The 9,368-nt window shown below is 69.0% G+C and overlaps 2 protein-coding genes across 4 annotated transcripts; both read right to left on the bottom strand.

Moving 5' to 3' along the window:
- Positions 1–734: 734 nt before the first annotated feature.
- Positions 735–3,514, bottom strand: LOC123358075 (chromatin complexes subunit BAP18-like). 3 transcript variants are annotated; one of them, XM_045000852.1, is made up of 6 exons: positions 3,391–3,514; positions 2,704–2,798; positions 2,367–2,468; positions 2,071–2,276; positions 1,374–1,478; positions 735–896 (listed from the first exon to the last, which is right to left on the bottom strand). In XM_045000852.1, the coding sequence occupies exons 1-6, from the start codon at positions 3,409–3,411 to the stop codon at positions 832–834; spliced, it is 594 nt and encodes a 197-aa protein (XP_044856787.1). In that variant the 5' UTR covers positions 3,412–3,514; the 3' UTR covers positions 735–831. The 3 variants fall into 3 exon arrangements, with proteins under 3 accessions (XP_044856787.1, XP_044856789.1, XP_044856788.1); XM_045000853.1 differs by having other exon boundaries at positions 755–892; XM_045000854.1 differs by lacking the exon at positions 2,367–2,468.
- Positions 3,515–4,186: 672 nt separating this feature from the next.
- Positions 4,187–8,378, bottom strand: LOC123358070 (ribonuclease kappa). The gene is made up of 3 exons (XM_045000845.1): positions 8,270–8,378; positions 6,366–6,445; positions 4,187–4,894 (listed from the first exon to the last, which is right to left on the bottom strand). The coding sequence occupies exons 1-3, from the start codon at positions 8,345–8,347 to the stop codon at positions 4,756–4,758; spliced, it is 297 nt and encodes a 98-aa protein (XP_044856780.1). The 5' UTR covers positions 8,348–8,378; the 3' UTR covers positions 4,187–4,755.
- Positions 8,379–9,368: the final 990 nt, after the last annotated feature.

Below are 9,368 nucleotides of genomic sequence, written 5' to 3'. Positions count from 1 at the left end.
GCTGTGGGAGGGTTGGTGCCCCCCCCCCCAGGGCCTGCGCCAACACCGGGGCGCAGCCCCCCAGCCCGGGGGTCCATGACTGCGTCCGGCCGCGGCTCAGAGTTCGGGGTCCCGGTGGGAGGCGTCCCCCCCAATCCCTGACGGTCAGTAACCTCCCCCCATCCTCAGCCAAACCCAGAGAGGGGAACCCACCCCCCAAAGAACCCACCCCAGGACAGGGGTACCCGGGCCCCCAAATAATCCAGCCCCCCAAAATATTCCAGCCCCTGGACAGGGGCACCCAGCCCCCCAAAATAACCATCCCCCACCAGAGAGGGGAACCCACCCCCCAAATAACCCACCCCAGGACAGGGGTACCCGGGCCCCCAAATAATCCAGCCCCCCAAAATATCCCAGCCCCAGGACAGGGGCACCCAGACCCCCAAAATAACCGTCCCCCACCAGAGAGGGGCACCCAGACCCCCAAAATATCCCAGCCCCTGGACAGGGGCACCCGGTCCCCCAAAATAACCACCCCCCACCATCCCAGGGGCCGTCCGCCGTTGGGGTCTGGCTGCCCTGGGGGGCGGCTCTCACTCTGCCCGGGCCCCCCGCCCCGCTCCTCCCAGCGCCTCCCCAACAATTACCAGACACCCCCGGCGGGGGGAGGGGGGGGCGGTCTGTGACTTTTATTTAAAATAAAAAGCGAACACAGGGCTGGGAAAGGACCCAATGGGGGGCTCTGCCCAGTGGCACCTCCCATCAGCCCCTCCGTGGGGGGTGGCTCCTCCCCACGGGGGCGGGGCTCAGGCGTGGGTCGGTCCGTGTGCGGCGGCGGGGGGGCCGGGGGGCTCAGCGGGAGAGCAGGGGCAGGTCGCCAGGCGTGATCAGGAGCCCGGGGTCCAGGGTCAGACTGTCTGAGAGAGGGAGAGAGATCACAAGAGAGGCTGAGGGAGGGGGAGGCGGAGCCTGCGCCCAGGGGGCGGGGCCTCACACAAACCGGGGGTGGGTGGGGGGGTGGGCTAGGGACCCCCTCCCTGCCCAGCCTGGCTAGTAGCCATCCACGGCCCAGTCCTCGTTCCTCTTCGGCCCCTGGTATGGCCGGGGCCTTCGCGACATCCTGCGGCGAGGAGTTCCCCGGGTTAACGGGACCTCCCGGGGGGGGGGGGGGGCTGGAACATTCCTGGCTGCTGCGGCCCGGGGAGGGGCTTTTCCCGAGAACTCCCCCCCCCGGGGCCCCTCGACACCCCCCACTCGTTGGGAGGAGGTTTGCCAATGGAACGGGGGGGGGCCAGGCCCAAACCCCCATGTCTCCCTGGGGGGTCCACCCCGCCAGCCCCCCCCCCCCCGCCAGCACGCAGGGTGTGAGTCCACCCCCCCCCCCCGGCTCATACCCTGGTCGAAGTTGAGTTTCTTGGCGGGGGGGGCGTCCCCCAGCCCCTCGATGTCGACCAGGTCGCTGTTGGCGTCGGAGTCGTTCAAGGCGCTGAGTGTGACGTCTGCCGGGGGGGGGGGGGGGAGAAGGGAGAGAGGGGTCAGCCCAGGGCGTGGGGTCCCCCCCCACCCCAGGGCTCAACGTCTCCCCCATTCATAGAGCCCCACCCGAGACCGCCCCCACCCTATCCACTGAGAGACGGGCCCCTCCCGCACCCCAGGGCACATAGCGTCCCCCCCCCCAGACACAGCTCCCACCCCAAGACACATGACCCCCCCCCCAGACACAGCCCCCCTGGGCAGGCAGACCCCCCCCGACACAGCCCCCCGCAGGGCACATGAGCCCCCTCAGACACAGACCCCCCGGTTACACGACCCCCCTAGACACAGCCCCCCGCCCCAGACACGGCCCTGCCGCAGGGAACACGACCCCCCCAGACACAGCTCCCACCCCAGCGCACACGACACCCCCCCCCCAGACCTGGCCCCGCCCCAGGGCACATGACTCCTCCCCAGACACAGCCCCCCCCCCAGGGTACATGAGCCCCCTGCAGACCCAGCTCCCCCCCAGGTCACATGAACCCCCCCATGACACAGCCCCCCCCAGAGCACACGAGCCCCCCCAGACACCCGCCCCCACCCAAGGGTGCTGCTCACCCGACGCCTTCTGCTTCTTCATGGGTGGGGCGGGCGCGTCCTGCAGCCCGGCGGGGCCCCCGGCCGGGGCAGGGGGGGGCAGGGCCGCGGGGGCGGCCCCCCCCGGCCCGTGCCCCTTCTTGGGGCCTTTCTTGGGGGAGTCGGCGGGCAGGGGCACCCCGCTGTCCTCGTAGGCTTTGCGCTTGGCCGTGGCTTTGATCTGCGCCCTGCGGGGAGGGAAAAGGGGGCGTCAGCGGGCGGGGCTCTGCCCCCCCCCCACTGCCCCCCATGTGTGTGTCCCGCCCCCCCCCCCTTACACCGTCCGCTCCTTGATGACGGCGCTGATCCGGTGGAGGTCGTCGCCGAAGCGCCGGACGGCCGCCCGCAGCATCTCGATCTCCGTCTCCGTCCACTTGGCCCTGGGGTGAGCGAGGGGGGGGGGGGACACAGGGGTCAGGGCCACCCCGCCCCCGTGCTCTGCCCCGCCCGCCCCCCACCCCGGAGACCCTACAATAACACCCGCACTGTCAACACACCCACGCCCGCCCCGCCCGGCCATAACCCCGGTGGGGGGCAGCTGCGTCCCCGTCACCCCCCCCCACAGGGCCCAGCCCCCCACCCCCGCCCCGGGGGACCCCCCCCCCCGAGGCTCACCCGGCGGGCGACGAGTCGGCCACGGGGTGCAGCTGCATCGTCAGCTCCCCCAGCTTGGTGAAGGCGGCGCCGGCCGCGGAGAAAATCTCGCCCACCTGCGGGGGGGGGGGGGGAGAGCGTCAGGGAGCCCCCCCGCGGGACCCCCAAACACGCCCCCTCCCCTCGCGTCCCCCTCCCCCCGCGGGACCCCCAAACACGCCCCCTCCCCTCGCGTCCCCCTCCCCCCGCGGAACCCCCAAACCTGCCCCCTCGCGTCCCCCTCCCACCGCGGGGCCCCCCAAACCCGCCCCCGCCCCTCGCGTCCCCCTCCCCCCGCGGGACCCCCAAACCCGCCCCCGCCCCTCGCGTCCCCCTCCCCCCGCGGGACCCCCAAACCTGCCCCCTCGCGTCCCCCGCCCCCCGCGGGGCCCCCCAAACCCGCCCCCGCGCGTCGCGTCCCCCGCCCCGGGCGCGGCCCCCCACCCCGCCCCCTCGCGTACCCCCCCCCCCGCGGGACCCCCAAACCCGCCCCCTCGCGTCCCCCTCCCCCCGCGGGACCCCCAAACCCGCCCCCTCGCGTCCCCCTCCCCCCGCGGGGACCCCCAAACCCGCCCCCGCCCCTCGCGTCCCCCCCCCCCCGCGGGGCCCCCAAACCCGCCCCCGCCCCCCGCGGGACCCCCCCCAAGTCCGGCCCCGCCCCCTCCGAACCTTGGTGGACGCTGACGTCATGGCGCCCCGGACGCTCCTGCCCCCGCCCCGGGGGGTTTCTCTGGCCGGCGCCGCCGCCCGCGGCCCCGCAGCTGCTGGCCCCGCCCCCTCCTGCTGCGCGCGCACGTGCCGCGGGGGGTGGCGGGGCGAGTGGAATCCGGGAACAGCAGCGGCAGCGGGCGGCAGCTTCCGGCGGGGCTGCCCCCGCGCTAGGTCGCGGGAGGACCGAGCGCTCTATGGTCTTAACTCCTTCCCTGCCGGCGGCCCAGCTCGGCCCCGCCCCCCCCACAGAGCCCCGCCCCTAGCTCCCCTCCTGCCCCCAGCCAGCTGCTGCCCAGGCACCCCCCACCCTGCCCCCCAAACCCTCTCACCCCCCAGCCCTTTCATCCTGCCCCCCAACCCTCTCATCCAGCCCCCCCAAAACCACCTACTGACCCCCCAGCCCCCCCAACCCTCTCATCCTGCCCCCCACCCTGCCCCCCAAACCCTCTCATCCTGCCCCCCAAAACCACCTACTGACCCCCCAGCCCCCGCTCCTGCACCTCCCCCCCACATGCACCTGCTGCCAGCCCCCCTATAACCCCCCACCCCTCCTGCCCCCCACCCTCCAACACCACCACCCCTCCCAGCCCCCCCAAAACCACCTGCTGCCCCCCCAGGCACCCTCCCCCCCCCAGGCATCCTCCACCCTGCAACTCCACCCGTCCCCCAGGCACCCCCTCAACCCCCTGACTCCTCCCCCGCCTGCCCCTAACACCCCGGCCGCACCGCAGGGCAGGCTCGGTGGCCACAGGCAGAGGATCTAACGTGTTTTATTTCACAGGAACCAATTCCAGAGTCAACACAAACGGAGACAGATCGAGACCTGGAATGGGGTGGGGGGGGGGTGTCTCGGCAAGGAAGGGATGGGCAGGGGAGCCCCCCCCCCCCCGCCCCATCAGACCCAGTTCAGCATCTCACACCCCACCCCCACCCCTGACCCCTCACTGCCGGGAAGGGAACGGGGTGGGTTTGGAAAGTGAGACGGCGGGAGGACCCCATGCTGGGGAGCACAGAACATGACACCCCCCCCCCCCAGCCCAGATCCTGCCACACGCAAGGAGGGGGGGAGCCAGCCCCACAGACAACGACCCACTTGTGCCCCAACAGCACCATAGGGAGACTGACACCTCCCAACCCCCCTCCCCCCACAACTGGAGACCCCCCCCCACCTTTACAATCCCTTCAGGCTGGGGTCAGCAGTGTCCTGGGAGGGTGCCCCCACCGGCCGGGCGAGTCCCGAGCAAAGGGGACACCGGGGAGGAGCTGGAATGAGCCGAGGGGCCCGGCGGGTCTGGGGAGGGGGCGGCTGTCCCCGGCGAGGTCCTAGCGCACCATGTACTCCTTGCGCTTGTTCAGCCGGACCTGGCAGAAGGAGAAGCCCCCGAGCAGCACGTACAGCCCGGCCGCGATGAAGCAGTTGTAGCTGACTTGCTCGTAGAGACGGTAGATCCTGTCCGGGCCGCTGTGGGGCAGAGGGAGTGGGGTGGTCAGTCCTGGAGGCAGCACCCCCAAGCGGGGACAGGCCCCGCCCCATTCCCCGCCCCCGAGCCAGCCAGTCCCTGCCCTGGGGCCGGGGGGGAGCCGGCGCCCCCCAGAGGGGACAGGCCCCTGCCCCATTCCCCGCCCCCCCCGAGCCAGCCAGTCCCCGCCCTGGGGCCGGGTGGGAGCCGGCACCCCCCAGAGGGGACAGGCCCCTGCCCCATTCCCCGCCCCCCTGAGCCAGCCAGTCCCTGCCCCATTCCCCCCCCCCGAGCCAGCCAGTCCCCGCCCTGGGGCCGGGGGGAGCCGGCGCCCCCAAGAGGGGACAGGCCCCTGCCCCATTCCCTGCCCCCGAGCCAGCCAGTCCCCGCCCTGGGGCCAGGGGGGAAGCCGGCGCCCCCCAGAGGGGACAGGCCCCTGCCCCGCTCCCCGCCCCCCTGAGCCAGCCAGTCCCCGCCCTGGGGCCGGGTGGGAGCTGGCGCCCCCAAGAGGGGACAGGCCCCTGCCCCATTCCCCCCCCCCCCCCCGAGCCAGCCAGTCCCCTCCCTGGGGCCGGGTGGGAGCCGGCGCCCCCTAGAGGGGACAGGCCCCTGCCCCATTCCCCACCCCCCTGAGCCAGCGCCCCCTATGTAGATAAATCTCTGCATTAAGCACTTGGGCATAACTGTGCATCATTTTCATCTGACTTTGTATTGTGCCTCTTCCTATAACCTTGTACTGGGTCTATCCACGTGTGACCCCTGTTTTCAGGCAACTTTCTGTCAAGTCCTTTGATATGGGAACTTTTTATCGACTCCTTAAACAGAAACGCTGTACTGAGCTGGGTATAATGTTATCGCCCCCAAGGATAGTTAAGGTAGAAGGAAAACGTCTTTTTGCTTGGAGCAGAATAAGGTCTTCCCGTCCTTTTAATCGATTGCCCTGTCGAGGGGTGGAGGGGGAAGGCAGCACCTCCAGACAGCTGCACCCCGCGGAGAGGGGGTGGAAGCCAGACCCCAAAACAATCAAACGTGTCCAGTGGGCTCGTTAAAGAAGAGCAGACACCCTGATGGCCTCGGGGGTGAGAAGCCGGCACCCTCTTCTGGAAACACCCTCTTGGAAAATAAATAAATTAAGCCAACCCCCAGAAGGAGGCAGCACAACGGCCCAACAGACAAAGATTTCGGAGCTGGTGGAGATTTGCACGAGCGGGGAGCTGCTATAAATGTGAGGTGTCTTGCTCAGGACCCCGGGTCTCGTCGTGTCCACATGGAGCATCGATCCGGATCGGCAGAAGCCCGGCTCCACCCCTCCCCCATCTAACTCACCTGGCCAGTGCAGTTAGGGGCAGCAGCTAGTTGGTAACAACAAGCCAGAGAGAGTGAGAGTGTGTGTGTGTGAGACCATATGACGCAGTGTGGATTGTGCTACACGCCCGAAGAGATCCCAGGCAGTACTTTAAGTACAACACTTACTCCTTGAAATCTTCCTCCGTGAAGGGAACGTCTTCGATGAGAATAGCCGAGTGCACGTTGAAGAAAATCCCCAGGAGAATCTACAGGGAGAGACCAGAGATCCAGGGTGGGTGGGTGTGAGCAGGGCAAAGGGAAGCACCCCGCCCCCCATCCCAGCGCTGCAACCCCCCCCCCCCATGGGTAGGGCACGGCCCAGACCACAGCCACATACGCCTGGTGCCCCCCAGCAGGATCCACCCTCAAGTCCCAGCTTCGGGGCCAGCTGCAGCAGGGCAGAGGGACCTGGCAGGGAATCAGGACCTAGCCCAGAGCCTGTTTCCACAACACCAGACACCCCAGTGTCTCCGCCGTGCCCAGCCGGCTCCTGGGCAGAACCGGCCCCCGGTCGGATGGAACCAGCCAAGGAGGGACAACGCGACCTTCCCAGGAGCGGAGAGCCAACGCCCGGGACAGATCATAAGAGCAGCCAGACTGGGTCAGACCAAGGGTCCATCTAGCCCAGGGTCCTGTCTGCCGACGGCGGCCAGTGCCAGGCGCCCCCGAGGGAACGAACAGAACAGGGAATCCCCGAGTGACCCAGCCCGTCGCCCATTGCCAGGTGCTGGCAAACAGAGGCCAGGGACATCCTCCCTGCCCAGCCTGGCTAGTAGCCATCGACGGGCCCGTCCTCCGGGATCTTCTCTAGTTCTTCTTTGAACCCTGGTATAGTCTTGGCCTTCACCACATCCCCTGGCAAGGAGTTCCCCAGGTTAACAGTGCGTTGGGTGCAGAAATACGTCCTTGTGTTTGTTATAAACCCACTGCCTGTTCATTTCATTGGGTGGCCCCTAGTTCTTGTGTTATGGGGAGTAAATAACACTCCCTTATCTACTTTCTCCACACCAGCCATAATTTTATAGACCTCCGTCATATCCCCCCTTAGTTGTCTCTGTTCCAAGCTGAAAAGTCCCAGTCTGATTAATCTCTCCTCACACGGCAGCCGGTCCAGACTCATCGTTTTTGCTGCCCTTTTCTGAACCTTTCCCAATTCCAACAGAACTTTTTTTGCGGTGGGGCGACCCCATCGGCACACAGTGTTCAAGGTGTGGGGGTACCACGGATTTATTGAGCAGCACCAGGATATTTTCTGTCTTAATCTATCCCTTTACTACGGGTTCCCAACACTGTTAGGTCCAAGGGGCACCAGGCCTGGCAGTGGGGGGGACAAGCCGAGGGGGCACTGGACACAGCCCCGGGATCCAGGAAAGGGGGGGGTTCACCCAGAGGGGGCACCCACCACGGCCCCAGGGTCGCTCCACCCCCAGCAGCACCCAGGGGTGACACAGCCGGGGCCTGAGCCGCCCCGTCACCCTTTCCAGCTCATGGGGGGGAAGTCAGTGTCACTGAGGAAGTTGGTGGGGGAGGTTCCCCCCTCCCCCACTGCAGCCTAGGCTGGATCCAGCCACTGTGGGGCAGCCCCCCCCTCCCCCCATCACACCGTGCCCCCTCCCCTGGGCCCTCATCTGCCCCACTAGACCCCAGCCCCTTTAAATGCCCCTCCACCCACTTCTACCCCATACACACCCAGGTCACCCTCCCCTGCCCCTCCCCAACAGCCCTGCTGCACCCCCACCTGCCCCTCCCCCAACAGCCCTGCTGCCCCCAACCTTCCCCTCCCCCATGTCCCCCAACCTGCCCCTCCCCCAACAGCCCTGCTGCCCCCCAACCTGCCCCTCCCCCAACAGCCCTGCTGCCCCCCAGCCTGCCCCTCCCCCAACAGCCCTGGTGCACCCCCACCTGCCCCTCCCCCAACAGCCCTGGTGCACCCCCACCTGCCCCTCCCCCATGTCCCCCAACCTGCCCCCCCCAACAGCCCTGGTGCACCCCCACCTGCCCCTCCCCCAGCCGGGCAGGGCCCCGCTCACCAGCATGATGACGCCCCAGGCGCTGAGCACGATGCCGCAGGCGGCCAGCTTGGGCCCGCAGCAGAGCAGGGAAGCCATGGCCGGGCCAGAAAGAGGGGCGGGGGCGGGCGGCGCGGAGCCTCCTCCTCGAGCTGCTGCTGGCCGGGCCGACGCAGCAGACTGAAGGCGGCCGCGGGAGGGAGGGAGGAGTCAGGTGACCGGGCGGAACCACCCTGCAAGGACTGTGGGGGGGGGGAGGGCACATCCCCCTCGTGGAGCAATGGAACCGGCCAGGCCGTTCCCAGCTCCGCCTTCCGATTGGTCGAGCGGCCCCGGAGCGTTCCATTCTCTCCCAGGGGAGGGTGGGGGGGGGCGGGATCCTGGCTATTTATAGACTCGGATTTCCGAGAGCCCCAAATCCCCCTCAGGCGCGGGGGAGGGAGGGAGCGAGCGGGCGGGGGGGATAAAATCCCCACCGGCTGCGGGAGGGGGGGAGTTAAAGAAGGGGAATGAAAAACAACCCCTCCCCTGGTGCAAATGGTAGAGTCCAAAGAACTGGGTCGGTGGGGGAGGGGCTGTCACCTGACAGGGTCTTATTGCGGAAGGGCGGGGCCGCATGGGGCACAGGGTCACGTGACTGGACAAGGCGAGGGTCACATGGGGACAGGGTCACGTGACTGGACCAGACCAGGGCCACATGGGGACAGGGTCAGGGTCACGTGACTGGACCAGACCAGGGCCACATGGGGACAGGGTCAGGGTCACATGGGGACAGGGCCACGGCTCTGGGCAAGGCAGGGGGGGGCCATCCCCGGTGCCTGGAGGACACGTCCCTGGTCCCCTTGACTGACACACGCCCGTCGGCCCACACCCCGCTCCTGTGACCCTGCATTCCCCGCGTCCCACCCCTCCATTCAGCCGCACCAACGCCCCTCGCCCGGCTCCCGGCACCCGCTGAAGTCGGCATCTGGCCCAGGCCGGCAGGAAACGGCTCGAAATCGAGCCAGATTCGTTCCGCCCGCGGCCCGGCCCCACGCCCCCAGCCAAGGCAGGGGCCGACCCAGCGAGGGGGCTGGGCCGGGGGTAGCAGGACCTGGGTATTTGGGGGTTTTCCCCCCTC

Source organism: Mauremys mutica, unplaced genomic scaffold, assembly GCF_020497125.1.
Source record: "Mauremys mutica isolate MM-2020 ecotype Southern unplaced genomic scaffold, ASM2049712v1 001373F_np12_obj, whole genome shotgun sequence".
Taxonomy (NCBI): Eukaryota; Metazoa; Chordata; order Testudines; family Geoemydidae; genus Mauremys; species Mauremys mutica.
The sequence above is the reverse complement of the archived record's forward strand: the minus strand, read 5'-3'. Positions and strand labels throughout refer to the sequence as shown.

Excerpts from the sequence above, each read along its gene's own strand:
- LOC123358075 (XM_045000852.1), bottom strand. The coding sequence starts at position 3,411 with ATGACGTCAGCGTCCACCAAG. Across the intron at positions 2,469-2,703 it reads GCCGACTCGTCGCCCGCCGG|GGCCAAGTGGACGGAGACGG; the intron begins GTGAGCCTCGGG and ends CGCTCACCCCAG. Across the intron at positions 897-1,373 it reads GAAACTCAACTTCGACCAGG|ACAGTCTGACCCTGGACCCC; the intron begins GTATGAGCCGGG and ends TCCCTCTCTCAG.
- LOC123358070 (XM_045000845.1), bottom strand. The coding sequence starts at position 8,347 with ATGGCTTCCCTGCTCTGCTGCGGGCCCAAGCTGGCCGCCTGCGGCATC. Across the intron at positions 6,446-8,269 it reads CCTGGGGCGTCATCATGCTG|ATTCTCCTGGGGATTTTCTT; the intron begins GTGAGCGGGGCC and ends CTCTCCCTGTAG. Across the intron at positions 4,895-6,365 it reads ACGGAGGAAGATTTCAAGGA|CGGCCCGGACAGGATCTACC; the intron begins GTAAGTGTTGTA and ends TCTGCCCCACAG.